The sequence below is a fragment of the Castanea sativa genome, chromosome 9 (assembly GCF_040712315.1).
Source record: "Castanea sativa cultivar Marrone di Chiusa Pesio chromosome 9, ASM4071231v1".
NCBI lineage: Eukaryota > Viridiplantae > Streptophyta > Magnoliopsida > Fagales > Fagaceae > Castanea > Castanea sativa.
In genome coordinates, this window is record NC_134021.1 from 40,962,231 (window position 1) to 40,980,012 (window position 17,782).

A 17,782-nucleotide genomic window follows, 5' to 3' on the forward strand; every position below is an offset into this window, starting at 1 on the left:
AGCTTAAGAGAACCGAAATTGTAGCATAGAACAATCTTTTTTACATAAATTAAAAAAAAAATTCTTGATAGATGATGCTAACACTTACACATAATCAAATTCCACTGAAATTATGAAAACAATTTGCAAAACTAATCATAAAAAGGGATATATCACTAAAATAAAGCACAAGAGAACTTCACATTTGAATAACATACGATAAGAATGGTATCTTTCAGTTATCCATTTTATAATTAGGTGAACAAAGACTTTAAATAAATAAATAAAAAGAACCCCTTCAAAGAGACTTGGATGGTAGATTTAGTATGAGTTTGGTTCAGTTTTTTGAAACTGGGTTTTTTGAAAAATTAGAGTTTTAAAAAAGTGTAATATGAAAAAGTGTTTTTTCAAAAAGCTGAGTGCTTGGTAAAACCTATTAAAAAATGTTTTTTTAAAAAGTTGAGTGTTTGGCTAGTACTTATAAAAGTGGCAGTTTGAGGGGATAAATTTCTAAAAATGACAGTATTTATATAAAGAGAATTCTTTGTTTTAATTACCTCTTTTAATGCAAGTTATGGATACAATATTTTCACAAAAATTTCACAATAAAGTCTATATAACAAGTTGTTAATGGTAGGAAAAAATATATCACTAGTAGGTCTAGATGAGGACTAATAACAACTTACTATGTAAATGAGGACTAATAACAACTTACTATGTAAACTTTATTATGAAATTGTTATAAAAATATTATGTCAATAATACTATTTTTTTTCTAAAGAAAAATAGTACTAACTTAAAAAATTTAGAAATATAATAAAATGTCACAATATTGTTATATTCGCAATATTTTTCGCAATACTTTCACAAGAATCACATTAAAATCTTATGTAGAAAGTTGTTACTAGTTCTAATTTGAACCCACCACTGAAATTATTTTTTTACTCACCAATATTAGCTAATAACAATCTATTACTTAAAATTTATTGTGAAAATATTGTGGTAACATTTCTTAATTGTCATTTCTTATTTTTATATTATTTTTCCAAACTTAATTACATCCATATGTTTTCTTTTTCTTTTTCTTTTTTTCTCTTGATTTTTTCTCCACAGCACACCTACCCCACTCCCATCTCTATCTACCCTTCTTTTTCTTTTTCTAGTGCATTTTGGATCCCACTTTCCCTTTCTCCAACTCTCTTTTTCTTTCTCTAGCTCTCTCTTTCTTTTACTTTTTCTATTTCTACTTGAACACTCTCTAGCAATGATAAGAAACAGAGAAATTAAGAACAAGCGATTGCATACCCCACTGTTGATCGAAGGACACAGGCAGGCGTTGTCTCTTTTTTGCTCCTCCGTGGGTTGCTTGCTTGCTCCACCGTGGATCAGATGACTTCTGTCTTCTTCTTCTTTTTCTTTTTCTTTTTTGCTTTTATTATTATGATTTGATTAATTTTAAGATTGTGTTTTTAAGTTTGTATTTTGATTATGCTTAAGTTTAGAGATGTTTAAGAGAAATGATTGTTGTGAATGTAGCTATTGTGAATGTTTGATTGAGACCTAGTTTAGAGATGTTTGAGAGAAAAGATAAAGAATAGTTATGTTGTTACCGTTGTAAATTTTTAGTGAAAAAAAAAACTATGGGCAATTTAGGAAAAAAAGAAACCCACCAACGGTAATATTTCTGTTTTGAGAAAACGTGTTTGCGCGTTTTGCAACTGTAGCTCTGAACTCCTTTTTGCAAATGCACATTTTCTTCACAAACCCAAAACGCAACTTTTAACAAAAAGTTGCTTTTTGAACCTAACCAAATGAGCTTTTTGGGCTGGGGGTTTCAAAAAGCACATTTTGGGATACAAAAGCCGAAACAACAAGGCGCTTAAAGCACATAAGCGACATGCTATAAATCCAAATATCCAAGCTCTATTTGCCACAATTTTAGGCATTTATATTCTAATACATACTTTTAATTGAATTTAAATTTTATTATATATTTAAACTCTTTTTTAGAATCTTACAACATCACATTATCTTTAAATGATAGAATAAATAGTTCCATATATTATAATAAATATTGGGAAATTATTGTACACTCCCGTAGTACCATAAATGCGTACTCCCCCCTCTCACATAAATGGTGGGTCTCACCATAAATTTAATTAGTGGGACTCACCATTCATGTGAGAAGACGGAATACACATTTATGGTACTCCAGGAGTACCTAATAATTTTTCATAAATATTTATTAATAATTACTTTGATTATTAAATTACATTTTTAATATTTCATAAATAAACATAATCAAAATAAATATCTATTAATAAATAATTATCATAATTATTAAATTTTAAATTTATATTAAAAAAATATTTCTTTTTTATGACAATCATAAATATCTTATATAGAAAAGCGCGAATGCATTAATGCACTGTAGCTATAGTGTCAGTACAGTGCTTTTGGTTTATTCAGCTACAGTGCCTAAATTTTTTTTTTTTTTTTTCCAGTAAGTGGTTTGTGTTTTTTTTTTTTCTTGTAAATATTTATGTAAGCTGGTATATATATAGTTATACTGACATAACAAATTTTAGCGCGAATGCGCTAACGCACTATAACTACAGTACTTTTGGTTTATTCAACTGGCACTGTAACTACAGTGCCTTTTTTTTCAGTAATTAGTTTTTTGTTTTTTTCTTTTAAATATTTATGTAAGTTGGTATATATATAGTTATACTGACACAACAAATCTCACAATATTTTCACAATTATTGACGTGTTAATTTCTTACAAGTTGAAATAAAATATTAAAATATGAGATTGTGACCACCTACAACTAAAAATAAATGTTTTGAGAAAATGTTACAACACTTATTTGCGAATGCGCTAATGCACTGTAGCTACAAGGCTTTTGGTTTATTCAACTGGCACTGTAGCTACAGTGCCTAAGGTTTTTTTTTTTTTTTTTCCTTCCAGTAATCGGTTTGTGTTTTTTTTTTTTCTTTTAAATATTTATGTAAGCTAGTATATATATTATAATACTAACACAATAAATTTTACAATATTTTCACAATTATTGACGTGTCAATTTCTTACAAGTCGAAATAAAACAATAAAATATGAAACTGTGATCAACCATAACTAAAAATAAATGTTTTGAGAAAATATTACAACACTTATCTGCAAATGCGCTAATGCAATGTAGCTACAGTGCTTTTCGTTTATTCAACTTTTTTTTTTTCAGTAATTAGTTTGTGTTTTTTTTTTCTTTTAAATATTTATGTAAGTTGGTATATATATTGTTATACTGACACAACAAATTTTACAATATTTTCACAATTATTTACGTGTCAATTTCTTACAAGTCGAAATAAAATAATAAAATATGAGACTGTGACCAACCATGACTAAAAATAAATATTTTGAGAAAATGTTACAACACTTATTGTTATCACAATATTTTCACTATTGTTGAGATCTCAGTTTCTTATAGATCAAATAGAAAAAATGCTAAGTTCACAACATTTTAACATTAATTTCTACAGTGCCTAAAGTTTTTTTTTTTTTTTCCAGTAATTGATTTGTGTTTTTTTTTTCTTTTAAATATTTATGTAAGCTGGCATATCTATTAACTATATAAAAAGAGCCAAAGGCTCATGAATGGTAATTTTTTTGGTTTATTCAATTAGTGAGGTGCACTCTTTTTTCCCCCTTCAAGTATGCCAGTTGGTTTGAGCTTTGTTTTTGTTTTTTGTTTTTTTAAGATCTTTATATGTTTAATTTATACTTGCAATGCAAGTTTACATTGTAAATACACAAAAGTAGTTAATACTATACACATTTGCACAAAAAATGGTAAATATTGTACAAATTTTGTAAATGTGTACAAAATTTGCCAAATTTTTTTGTGTCTACAATATAAATTTACATTGTAATTAAGTACAATGTATACATAGAGATATTGTGAAAATATTGTGACGCATGTGTCAATTCCATATGGGTCAAAATAAATTAATAAAATATCATACCGAGATCTTGCACAATTAAAAATGTCATGACATTTTGTTGTTATTACAATATATTCCAAACTATTGAGGTGTAAGTTATAGGTCAAAATAAGATAATAAAATATTGGACTGGGATCTGTCACGGTTGAAAATAGAGATATTGTGAAAACGTTGTAATATTTTGTTGTATTCATAGACTCTTTTTTGTTGGTTTAGTCAAATTTAGTAATCTATGGGTCCGTTTGGATAGAACTTATTGCTGAAAACTGAAAACTGAAAACTGAAAACACTGTAGCAAAATAATTTTTAAATGTGTAAATAGTATTGCGGAACCCACTTTTAATAAAAAATTGCTAAAAAAGTACATACACAGTGCGCCCACAGTACGCGCACTGCGCGCTTGTCTCCTGCAGCAGCCAAAAAAAAAAAAAAGGCAAAACTTGGACGCAAAATGTGGACGCTGCATCCAAACCGCACCTATATATAAAAAGAGTGAACGAGAAAAGCTATCATAGTTTCGCTATAGTAGTTTTAGCTTGTTAAATTTTCACGATTTTGGGGGCTGCTTTTTTGTTTTTTGTTTTTTTTTTTTTTTTGTGAATGTGTAAAGGTGCAATGGATTTGCTATATTATTTTTGGTTTGTCCAATTCACATTGTTTTACATTATAATAAAATATTAAATTGGCACAATATTTTCACAATTTTTTAGATGTTAATTCCTTATAATTTGAAATAAAATAAATAAAATATCATACTAGAACCAACTACAACTAAAAATAAAGGTAATGTCAAAAAAGAAGTGTACATTCACAATATTTTTTACAATACTTTCGTAACAAATTATATGTGGTAATTTGTTTTTGGTTTTAATTTAAACTTACCAAAGAAATTACTTTTTTGACCACCAATAATAAACTATAACAACCTACTACTTATGATTTATTGTGAAAATATCGTGGACATAGCTTTTTTTTTTTGTGCAAAGGTTAAAACATTTTGTTGTCATCACAATATTTTCAAAACTATTGAGCTGTCAATTCTTTACAAGTCAAAATAAAATATAATAAAATTATAAAGGTGTTATGAAAATGCTGTGTCATTCTGTTGTGTTTTTAGAAATTTTTTGTGGGTTTAGTAAGTTTTGTTGAGCCAAAATTTACTATTTCACATACACTTTTCTTGGGTTGACTTTTTGTATTTTTTTTTCTTTGTGCACCATTTTAAGTAAAACTACATAGTTTTACACACAAAAACAAAAACTTAGGAAAAAAACACTTTTCATCCTTTATGATTGGGGTAGTTTACAATTCCTCATTCTTAAACTTTAAAATCAAGCAATTTTTCCCTTAATATTTTGGAAAAAAGCAAATATGTCATATTATTATTCTCTTAGTTAAACCCTAATGAAGGCTTATGATTATTAAAATATTTTATTGTGTAATGTCTAAAATATTCCCACTAATTTTTAACATCCTAAAAATTTTCTTCCAGTATTTTGAGTTTTAGATGCAAATAATTCTTGGAAAGTTAGAGTGATGATATAAGGTGTTTTATTTGTTATTTAAAAAATATTGATTTTCTAGGTTTAAAATTTTAAAACTTATAATTTATCTAATTGAAAATTCGATAACACATGCTTTTTGTTATTTTTATTATTTTTTTTTTAGCAAAACTCAGTTGTTTATTGTTGGAAGATGATGATATTCGTTGTAATTATTATAAGTTTTTAATGAGTGGATATATTGACTATAGTAAATAAGTACTAAAATTTTTTTATAATAAAATAGATATTTATATGTTAAATAACTCTTTTAATTTTATGGTAGATCAAAATTCTTATGCAAATGAGATTAAATTTTTATGACATAATTATTAAAATTCTTAAAATTAATGTCATTAATATAAATCTCTATACATTTTAAAAATCAAATAATTTTATTTTATGATACAAATAAAATCTAGAATCGATGTTAATTACTATTTTCTTTTCATGACTACCACGTGGCCTCCCTGCCCTAACTAGTATGCGTAAAAGCAGATCAGAAACTGTTCTGGATTTGGGACCCACTTTAGACATTTGTTCAAAGCAGATGTGAAGATCTAAAAGAAGAAAAAAAAAAGATTGATCCAGCCAGGGCCCTTTGATCCCCGGCAATTACGCTTGGAATTATTTGGGTCCCACAGCCAGCAAAATGTTTTTGGTCCCACATTCATCGATGAGCATTTTAGCAACGCGTTTTCTGACAACTTTTTAGAGCTTCCCTTCTGTGATGAATTCGTCAGTGTGAACAATTATTCTCAAATCTCAACCGCCAAAATTAACGATTCTTTTCTGCTTCTTTTTTTTATCTCCTCTTTTTAAGTGTTTTGCTTTGGCAAAAAGTTTATGATTAAAAAAAATATATATGAAATAGGTCAAAATGTTCGAGCTGGAATTGTCTAATCTTGATCGTATGGTCTTGACTCTTGAGTCCACCTAACTAATGGACATTTCATTTTAAACAAAAACGAAAATGTGTGTGTGTGCATATATATATATATATATATATATATATATATATATATATATATATATATATATATATATATATATATATATAAAATCTTGAAAAATATACCAAAGAAAAACTCTAAATTTTTTATTTTTTTTAATTTTTTTTATAAGAAAAACTCTAGCTTACTAAGATAGGTTTAATTATTTCTGAAAAAAAGAAAAAGAAAAAGATAGGTTTAATTGATGTTTAGTATTTGCTATATCTCTAGAATAATGGCTACAATAAGTGGGAAGCAATTATTGGTCAAGTCACAAAGGATCTATAAAGTTTACGTATGGATAAAAGTTTAAGCTGTGTTTGTTTTGAGTGTAAATGATTTTCAGAAAATATTTTACACCCGGGTCCATGTTTGGCACAATCTGAAAATAAAGTCAAACTGAAAATAGAATTCAGTTTGACCAAAAAAATCCTTGCCAACCCGTAAAATCATTTCCGTTCCTATTTTACCTTCAAATGCTTTCTGGAATTACTCACTCCTCACACACTCCTCTCACATACGCACCAACCTTATTTCAGCTCCAACCCACACACCAACCTCAGCTCCACACACAATCTAACGCCAAAGCTTCGGCCGCCCAGCGAAGCCAAGGCCAGCCCAGATCGTGCCGCCCCCTCCGCCCAGATCGCACCCCAACACCGACTCGTTCGCACCGAGATCGCACCCTAGCACCGGCAAAATCGCACCCACTCAACCTCATTGCCATGCTCCACCGCTGCATGTCTCCGATCCACCACCGCCATCATCCAAGCTACCCTCCTCCATGAGCTCCGATCCAAATTGAAGCTACCCTTCTACCCACATAACCCAATCCCCATTTCGGCAAACCCACACCCACCTTGCCCGATCCACACCCACCCATTCTAGCTACCGCCGTCCTTTGTTGGTACCGATCTCTCTCTTTCCTGATCTGGCCGCCGTCGTCCTCCATTGATACCGATCTCTCTCTTTCCCAATCTATCTCTCACTCTTTCTTCCTCCTCTCGCCGAGTATATTATGTATATATTGTGAATAAATGATTTTATTTTAATTTTTGGTTGTGTTAAGGGTATATTTTGAAATTTTCTGTTATAAAATTTGTTTGGAAACTGAGAAAATGGCTAAGAAAATGTGAATCATTTGTAAGAAAATAGTATTTTCAGAATGTTACCAAACACCAAAAATTGTTTTTCGGACTATTTTCCATTGCAGAACCAAACACTCAAATTTCATTTTCCTTACAAGAATTTATTTTCCCCTGCATTCATTTTACACTCGGAATTTGATTTACATCCAACCAAACACAGCTTTAGTCTTTAAGCGATTTTAAATTTCGATCCTTAAAATTTAAAACAAATACTTTTATTCTCTTAAATTGGGTGACCAAATTAAAAATTGACATTTCATCACTCCATAGTCGATAAGTCTGAAAGTGATCACTTTCGTATTTTAGGAACTAAAATAAATTATTTTAAGTTTTTGAAGGACTAAAACTGATTAATTTAAGTTTATTAAGAACTAAAAGCGATTATTTTAAATTTTAGGGATGAAATTGCTTGTTTTTTTTTTTTTTTGAGGGGGATGAAATAGCTTGTTAGCTCTAAAATTTTACTAAATTTGTATTGAGGTTGATGTGAATGCTCTAATGTTTCATGCCCAAAATAATATATATATATATATATATATATATATATATATATATATATATATATATAAGTTAAAACCTAACATTTATTGTTATATGATCTGGTTGAGTTACATCGTTGTGCCACGTAATTTTTCTAGCTTATTTTTCCATTCTTCTATATATATATATAAAAAAAAGTCTTTATTTTGCTGATTCACATTTCTACTAATACTCTGTTTCATATTCCCACCATTTGCCACCCTCTTGAATTAATTGTTTCTCCTCAATGTTCTCATGTTCAAGTCTGGAAAGTAAACATGCGTAGCAATTCTTCCAAGAAATCCTTAATGGCCTGTTTGGAAGTTTAGAAAGGGAGGAGAGTAGAGGGGAGTAGAGAGGAGGAGAGTAGTGAGGAGGAGAGTAGAGGAGAATGGTTATCTTTCACATTGTTTGGATGTTTTTAAAATTAGTAAGGGGAAAGAGAGTAATTTACCCTTCCTCTTGTTTGGATGTTTTAAATATAAGGATGGAAATGAGAAGAAATGATTTAAATAGACAAATTTACCTCTATTTGAAAATGGATTTGCAACATTGGTCTATGATTAATTTGTTAGATTAAATAATTATGACTATAGCATGCAATATTTTTTTTGATAATTTTTTTATGTGAATTAAATAATCAACATTGGTTTATGATTAAATGTTTTTCTGCTTTTTTATTATACTAAAAAAAACCATCCTTAATTGATAATAATTAAAATAAGAAAAAAAATGTTTAGTTTGTTTGTTTATTGAAAAAATCAACAAAATATAGAATATAGTTGTTGCAGAAAACAGATACCACTTCACATTAAACCAAAACAATAACTTCCATCAATTCAAATTAATTCCTTGGTTTTTTCACTACCCAAACAATGGGAAAGGGCAGGGAAATCACGCAATCAAACTCAAATCACTTTTGTCTTCTCCGTACACAACAACCAGACAATGTTGAAGCAGAAGACAACAAACAAATTCAGACAAAGATAATACTAACGCACTGATTGGTTACTGAGAAAATATTGGAAAAAAAAAAACTCAATTTTCTTCCAATTTCAAGTGGAGCAACGATTTCTGGTTATTTAAGCTAAAACACACAAAAACAAAACAACAAAATTCTGAACAGAGTAGAGAGAGATTGAGAGAAATTTGTGGGTTACAGATTTTTTATTTTATTTTAATATTACAGAACATTGTAATTTTGTTGATATAATAACGGTAAATTAGGTAATTTATTTGGTCAATAATTTATGGACTCTACTCTGCTTTCAAATCTCTTCAATTTAGGGGAATTAAAAATGAGAGGTTAGAGGTAGTTGAAATCCCTCCAAAACCCTTCAAACCCCTCTCCTCATTCTTTAAAAAACTTTTAAACAAGGTAATTAAATTATTCTTTTTCCCTTTACTCTACTCTCCTTCTTTTTTAAACTTCCAAACAGGTCATAAATTTGCTTGTCTACCTCCATCTCAATCCAAACTCAGCTAAACAAGCTCCAAATGCATTGTACCATCACCCCAATACAAATCCATCCTTTAACACAGAAAAAATTATGAGATGGCTCATTCCCCAACCCATGGCCCGCTAAAGGAAAAACCCAGATTTTCCTACGAAGACATTCCAAAATCCAAATTACCATATGTCAATGTATTAAAAAAAAAAAAAATTGTGAATAGAACCACTGGTGAGTGCATTGCCGTTCATTGGTTTCAGGCTCCATCACCTAGCAGTACGCCAAAACCCCTGGTATCTCTCTCTCTCTCTCTCTCTGTGTTTGACCTGTGACCAGAAAGCTAGGTTTACTACTTTTGTTTTGAAATACTGTTTGCAATACTGTTATACAGTTATGTTTTTTTAGGGGGTTTCAACGTATGGCTTCTGCTTTTGATAATAGTTATTTATCATCAGACCAAGACACCAATCAGTTTTTGGTGTAGGCAGAGATTAAATCTCATATCTCTTATATAACTATCATAAACTTTACCAATTAAACTAACTGGAACTCACTTATACAATTGTGTTTTAATTTGCGGCTGTTTGCTAATTTCTTTTTTTCTTCAAAAAAAAAAAACTTGTGGCTGTCCAATTTCTTTACATTTTTGTTTATATAACTTTAATGTTGTATTTTTTTTTATGGGTACGTAAATGTTTATTTTTAAAGGTATGTACTTGTTAGTGTGCTATTGCCTAAATCACTGGCAGCGCCAAGTGTTAATCAGGTGGTCACAGGATCACCCTGAAATATATATATATATATATATATATATATATATATATATATATATATATATATATATATATAACTTAAAAGATTTTGAGTTTTAAATTAATATGGGTCTTTTGACCACTCTAAAAAAAAATTGACCATCCTAAGAAAAACACTTGAACACCCTTAATAACAATTGAGCCCATTAAAAATAAAATCCAACCTTTCCAAAAATTTTGTCCCTTAAATGTTGAAAAAAAAATTGTAAGAAATGCTATGTTCATAATATTTTTGCAATATTTTCGTAACAAATCCTAAATAACAGGTTGTAACTGATGAATAAAAAATAATTTCAATGGTAAGTTCAAATTAGAACCAGTAAAAACTTACAACTTAGGTTTTGTTGTGAAAGTGTTGCAAAAATGCTATGGATATAACTCTTCTCAAAAATTGCTTAAACAAACATATTAGCCTAAAATCTCAAATCAAACGTTTAATTTTGATTTTTAAAATTGCGTTTCAACTGGCATATTAAAAAATTGCTATTTTTTATATATAAAAAAATGACACTTTTCAAATAGCTAGCCTATTAGTATTTGCTTTAGTCTTTAGCCAAATTTGTTAGATTTATGTAATATATTTTTAAAAAAAAGATAATGTATTTTGTTTATATTAGTACTTATTTAGGCAATATGTTAGTAATTGAATAGGAGATAAGTAGTTTAATAATTGCTTGGTTGTGTATATTGAAAAAGATGTATATGATAATATTAATAGTAAAACTATCGTATCACACAACAATTTTAAAATATGTAAACTTGTGAAAGAAAATTTAAAAACTTTATATACTTGAATATGTTTTTATTTTGTGATGTTAATATATTCAAGTTTTATTATTAATAATTTTTTTAAAATTAAGTGTTTTTAATGACCACTAGAAAGTTTATGGAGTCGCCACAAGCCTAAAATGATAGGTTAGTTTAAAGTAAATGTCATTATATCTTATAAAATGGTTTTGTTTATTGTACATTAATGTATTTATATTTGGTTTAGAGCTTGCTTAATTGTTTGCTTTTATCTCACTGAGTTTACACCATTAGTTAAAGTGTGAACAATCTATGAGAAAAAGAAAAACCCACAATTTGTAGATATTTTATAAGAAAAAATATTCGAGATTTGCAAATTGTAATTCAATCATTTATCTCAAATTTTGAAATTCTAAAATATTAAACCGCCTTTTTTAATTGAAAATATTCATGCCAACATGTCTTTTTTGGGTCAACAAAGCTGAGTAGTGGGGACTTTTTTAATCTCCTTCTCAACAATATTTGTGGACAAGAATGATCTGATAATCTCATGGTTATTTCATTCAAAATTCTTAGTTAATACTAATTATTTATTGGAGTTTGAATTTTCTCTACAATAAATTTAGTCCCTCCCATCCAACACCAACACCAACACCCACCAAAATGAGGTAAGGCCAAGAAAAAGCTTTAAAAATAAAAATAAAAAGAGACAATCAGGAAGGCCGAGTCAATAACTCTACTTCTTGGTACAAGTCAAGTCAAGGAATCTCGTGTCTCTTCACAACCATATTCACACATTTGACTTACCAAGTCAGAGCTGAAATTTAAGATGAAGTTACAAGAGGAAGAGGAAGAGGAAGAGGAAGACTAGTCACCATAGGCAAGCACAAAGTTTAGAATCTCTGATTTTTTGAGCCATTACAAAAATTTTACTTGCAATAATTTTCATTCACCAGACAGCCAGAATAGCACCTTGTTTTTCTTCCAAAAAAAGAAAAAGAAAAAGAATTCTAAACCATAGAGTAAAGTAATAAACAATAATCAGCCTCCATAACATTACCATATTGAAAACTCTATTGCTTTCCCTATCCAACTACAAATTTAGAAGAAATTATTCCTAACCAGCTTGAAAGTGGAGCTGATTTTCATGGTAATTATAATTCTGCAGAATCTGAGATGTTGTCAATAACCAATGAATCATCTTTTTATCAGAATCAAGAAAGTAGTGACATGGGAGGAACAGAGCCAAAGAAGAAGCTGAAGAAATTGAGGTCAGTCAAGCTTTCAAAATTGCCAAGCTTAAGATCATCCACAAGGAGGGCTAAATCTCGGTCCAATAACCTTCCCATTGTCTTATCTGCTAATGTATCAAGCTCAGGGAAGTCAACTCCATTTGAAATGTCAGATGGATCTCCAAATTTTATGAAGGCAACAAGCAGTGCAGGTGCAAAGAAGGAAACTTCGCAGGTAAGCATTTGTATTTCTGTTCCTTGTTTTGGTAAGTAATGATTCAAGTAAAGGGTATTCTTTTCCTTTTTCTTGCAATAAGTGGGGAGGGGGATTCAAACCCGGGTTCTCCTCATGGAAGAATCGGGAAATGTCATTAAGCTACAAGGCTTTTGGCAATTAGAGGGTGTTCAAATTGTTTGATTCCAAATATTGTTTTTCTTCTGGGCAGAATTCAGTGACAAGGTTGATGAGGAGATCAAGCTTTAAGCCTGGGAAGAGTTTAACAAGAATGTCTAGTTTGAGGTTCAAGAGGCCTTTGATGAGTAAAAGCTCTGGAGGGACAGAGTTGCAAAGGAAACTGAAGAAGTCAAGATCAATGAAGAAGGCAAGTTTTGAGGGGTCAAGTCTATCCATAAGAAGCAGGGAATCTGGCTATCAGGCAAGTCCCCATACTTCTGAATCCAGTTTTAGTAGCAATGGTCAAATTAGGAAAAAATCAAGAGCTCCAAATCCAAAACCAGTCTTTTCTGGTAACAAATCTGTGAGAATTATAACAAGAACATCAAGTTTGAAACCCATGAAAGTGCTAACAAAAATGGGTACTTTCAAATCAAAGAAAAATTCCATGGGGAGATGTTCTAACACATGTCAATTCTCGGACTCAAGCATGCGTAAAGCTACCTGTTCTTCAACTCTCAAGAACTCCAAATTCCCTGTCTCCTTGGAGCTTCATCCTGGAGGACATGAATCTGAAAGAACTTCAATCATGAAGGTTTGTCGATACACTTACTGCTCTCTTCATGGCCATCATCATAATGATTCACCTCCATTGAAGCGCTTCATATCTACAAAGCGGCGTTTATTGAAGACCCAGAAGAGCATGAAACGGGACAGTCAATTTCTTAAAGGCAGCCGGTCTGGAAATATGAAGAAAGGAATTCAGACAAACAAAATGGTCCACAATAGAGATCCTGCAGCTCGTAAATCTCGCAGAGCTATCTCTCCCATTGAAGAAAAAGCAGGCAGGGACTTCACTGTAGATATATATGCTGAACCAGAAGCCACATCAAATGCAGTAGTCACTTCAGGTGGAAAAGATGAGGGGCTCAGTGATTTTGATTATGATGCTGAGATGCTGCATAGTGAAAGGTCACAGCCACATATATATGAAGCCACTGATATGAAGAGAAGGGAAGAGAGTAGTGTTGCATCCAACCATTATGATGAAGAGGCTAATTCCAATCTCACTGATGACATGTACAATGCTGATTCAGAATCATTTGGCGAAAATTTTAAGGCCAATTGTTTAATTGTTGAACCTCCTGATGGATATAGAAGACCAATCCTTGATAGATTTGTGGAATCAACAGGAAGTAACAGTGTGGTCTCTTCTGATATTGATCATGAGCCAATGGAGGAAGAAATTACAGGCGGTGAAGAAAAGAAAGGATGTTCAAACGATGTAGAAGGCAAGATGCAGTTTAAAAATCAGAAATATATCCGAATGTGGCGCTTGCTATATAAGCATGCAGTGGTAGGTATTGATGGAAAAGTTGAAAACCAGCATCATCTAGATGGATTGGACAGTGAAGAACAAGTGGAAGATGGCAACAACTTACTTGGAATGAACAACTCTAGTTCTTCTGAGGATTTTTCTGAAGCAACTGAAGACACCGCTAAGGAAAGTCATGATGCATACCAACAAAGGAATGAGCTCAGCCAGATTGATGCTATTAAGCTGGTACAAGATGCAGTCGATAATATCCTTCTCCAAGACTTTCAAGACAACTCAACTGATGATCAATCAACTACTAGTAGCACAAGTTCAGACCAGGAACTCTTAGGAAAGAGTCATGGTGAGGGTGGGGATCGGAGCATGCCAGATTCCAGAGAGCCTGCTAAAGACAGTATGATACAAGATAAAAAGCCAATATGGCTCAACATCAATACTATTAGTACTCCCAAAGATGAGAAAACAGCATCTGAGGTGGGAAACAAATCCGACAAGAAAATGCTCAAGGGCTGGAGCAATTTGAAAAAGATAATCCTCCTCAAGAGATTTGTCAAGGCAGTGGAGAAGGTGAGGAATTTCAAACCCCGAGGGCCACGATATCTATCTTTGAAGCCTGACCCAGAAGCAGTAAAAGTTAGTCTGAGGCACCAAACAACAGACAAGAGAAAAAACACTGAGGAATGGATGCTTGATCATGCACTTCAACAGGTCATTTCTAAATTAGCTCCAGCTCAAAAACAAAAAGTAGCACTGCTTGTAGAAGCTTTTGAGAAAGTACTTCCACTTCAGGAAATTGAAACTAGCCAGAGGTCCAATGCAGCAGTTTGCACTCGAACAAATTCCATTCAATCTTGTAATGGTTTTTCAATTCAAAGTGGAGATGAAACATGTCAAGAAAGAAGTTATGAAGAGTCTGCTGAGAACTTGCCAAGAAAAACATCATATCTAGAGAAAGAATTCAAAGACTATCCAGACCAAGTTGGAGATTTTCTTACTGACAAACAGCAAACTCCAGTGAAATTTTCTGAGCTTGGAGCAAATTTGGAGAGTTGCTGCATTAAAACAGAACATGACATTCTTGCTTCTCAAGCCACCAAAGAAGACTGGAAGGAAAAGCAAATTGTTGCCATCAATCTTGATAAGGTGGGCAACAAATTCATTCTTGCTGATGATCAGCCTGATTCCATCAACAGTTGTTCACAGGAGGTCAAAGTCCCCAGCTCATGTGATGAATTCTCCTTGAAGCCAGACGACATTGTGAGCACCTGTCTTGAAGAAGTTCAAGAGAATGGAGAAGTCTCCAGAGAATTTACTTCAAGTTCAGAACCTTGCAACAGTGGTTCTGAATCAATGGCAACCCAGGAAGAAAGAGGAGGAGCTAAGCCAGAATCTCAGTCCCTTCCAGGGTTTTCTCCAATTGAAGAATCTAAGCATTGTTCCACCGCTGATGTAGCAAATGATACACAATTTGAAAAACAGAAAAACATGGGGCTGTGGGGCTTAGTATATAAGCACATGGTATCAGCTCTTGCAGAAAATGATGAAACCAAGCCACATCTTGATGAAGCAGGTAAAGAAGAACAAGCGAGCAATGCCAACTCATTGCCTGTAACAAGCATCTCCAATTCTTGTCAAAATTTCTCAGAAATAAATCAAAACATGGAAATGGATAACAAGCCAGATGACCAGAAGGTTGAACTCCAACGTATTGAGGCCATTAAGCTTGTAGAAGAAGCAATTGATGAAATCCTTCTTCCAGAAATGCAGGACCACTCAACTGATGATCAACAAATCAACAGTGGCATAAATCAAGATAAAGAGCTCTCAGAAGAGAAACGTGGTGAAGGAGGGGAACCATTCATCTCGAAGTGCAAAATTTTGGATAAAGACAGCTTCGTGGAGTCTGAAAATACAGATTCAGAAGAAAAAAGGCTCATATCTGATAGTGTAAGTACCCAAGAAGAAGAGAAAACAGAAATGAAGGTGGGAAAGAAATCTAACCAGCACATAACAAGGAGCTGGAGCAATGTGAAAAAATTGATCCTACTTAAAAGATTCATCAAGGCAATAGAAAAAGTAAGGAGATTTAATCCACGGGAGCCACGGTATTTGCCTTTGGAGCTGGACCCTGAAGCAGAAAAGGTTCATTTAAGGCATCAAGACATGGATCAGAAAAAGAATGCTGAGGAATGGATGCTTGATTATGCACTTCAACAGGTTGTTGCAAAACTAACTCCAGAACGGAAAAGAAAAGTGGAACTTCTTGTAAAAGCATTTGAAACAGTCACTCCAACCATTGGAAGTTGAAAGGCAAGACGCAGCAGCTTCATATCATGCAAAACTGCATACATTCAAGGTAAATACAAAGAGCCTCGACTTTCCTTTTTCATTTAAATAAGGCAGAGCAAGAAGTCCCATAGTATACAAAGAGAAGTATGATATTAGTAAAATGTAGATCACAAAGTTTCATTTAAGTAAGCTAAAGAGAAGAAACTCATAATAATAGGGACACATTAGCCACTTAACGCTCTTGTTCTGATCTAAAACAATTATCTATTAGATTGCATAAAAGTTTCTACTTAAGCTAAAAAGTATCAGACCATCCATACATTAGTTCAATCATAAACTAAAGAAATTCCCAATTGATGTGCTCTCACAAGCGACATCTTAAATTCATAATGTATATTTCTCACGTGGTGGATTCTCATTCTTCTTTTCAATAATGTGCAGTGCAGGCAAGGCGACAAAAAGCAGCTACTTGGTGGTGATCAGTGGACATTTCTCTGTAGTATCAGTCTGAGGGGAAATGTTCCAAAGTAATAATCTCTGAAAGTTCATCATTCTGTCATGTAGGACAGAAGTATAACTCATAGATGCAAGTTGTGAGTCAACCTCTCAGCTGAACCACTGAACTGTTATTCTGTCATTTAGAACACACAAGTATAAGCCATAGATGAAAGTTGTGAGTCAATGGAGATTGTATGGTGCATGCCTTCTTTTTTCTTTGTGATTTTTTAGTCTTATTGAAATCTGCATATATTGTGAAGAATGAATAGAAATACAATGATAAAAATTTGTACTTGGGAGTTGCAGTTTTGTAGCGTATCAAAAACTGTTTTATAATGTACATTGTAATGCAGTAATGACTCGAGAATTGAACAAGCATAGATAGTTCATAGCCAATACCATTTCATCCTTGTGTAAAAGCTTCTTTCCCAACTCTGAGGCTAATGGATTAGCCATAGATTGAACAACTTCCTCAAATTAATATCTGGTTGTGCACTATTAAATTGAAGCACATGAGCATTTATATCCAAGTGTTATGCAATTTGTCTTCTCAGCCTCTCTTTTCAAAGCAGAAATCTCATCCAGTAACTCACTTACAGTCGCATGTAAATACTTATCTTAATATCATAATCCAAAAGTAAACACCTGTCTATAGTTTTGCATGAAGTGAACATTAAAAAAACAAAAAGGTAATATTCAGGAGCTAACAGGACTTAGGGACTGATTGCAGAATCAAACCAACTAGATGAACAGCTTGAGGACAACATAGACTAAGTGCCCGTTTGGTTCCACCTTAGGGAGCCTAAACACACTTTTTTCAGCCCAAATCCCAAACCATGTGTT

The 17,782-nt window shown here is 32.0% G+C and overlaps 1 protein-coding gene across 2 annotated transcripts; it reads left to right on the forward strand.

Annotated features, from left to right (window-relative positions):
• Positions 1 to 12,230: 12,230 nt before the first annotated feature.
• LOC142611040 (uncharacterized) lies at positions 12,231 to 17,332 on the forward strand. Of its 2 annotated transcripts, none has more exons than XM_075783045.1 (3): positions 12,231 to 12,657; positions 12,869 to 16,508; positions 16,883 to 17,332. In XM_075783045.1, exons 1-2 carry the CDS (start codon positions 12,367 to 12,369, stop codon positions 16,457 to 16,459), a joined length of 3,882 nt encoding a protein of 1,293 aa, XP_075639160.1. In that variant the 5' UTR covers positions 12,231 to 12,366; the 3' UTR covers positions 16,460 to 16,508; positions 16,883 to 17,332. The 2 variants fall into 2 exon arrangements, with proteins under 2 accessions (XP_075639160.1, XP_075639161.1); XM_075783046.1 differs by having other exon boundaries at positions 16,888 to 17,332.
• The last annotated feature ends 450 nt before the right edge of the window (positions 17,333 to 17,782 follow it).

Coding starts and splice junctions, on each gene's coding strand:
- LOC142611040 (XM_075783045.1), top strand. CDS start 12,367: ATGTTGTCAATAACCAATGAATCATCTTTTTATCAGAATCAAGAAAGT. Junction 12,658..12,868: donor CAAAGAAGGAAACTTCGCAG/GTAAGCATTTGT, acceptor TCTTCTGGGCAG/AATTCAGTGACAAGGTTGAT.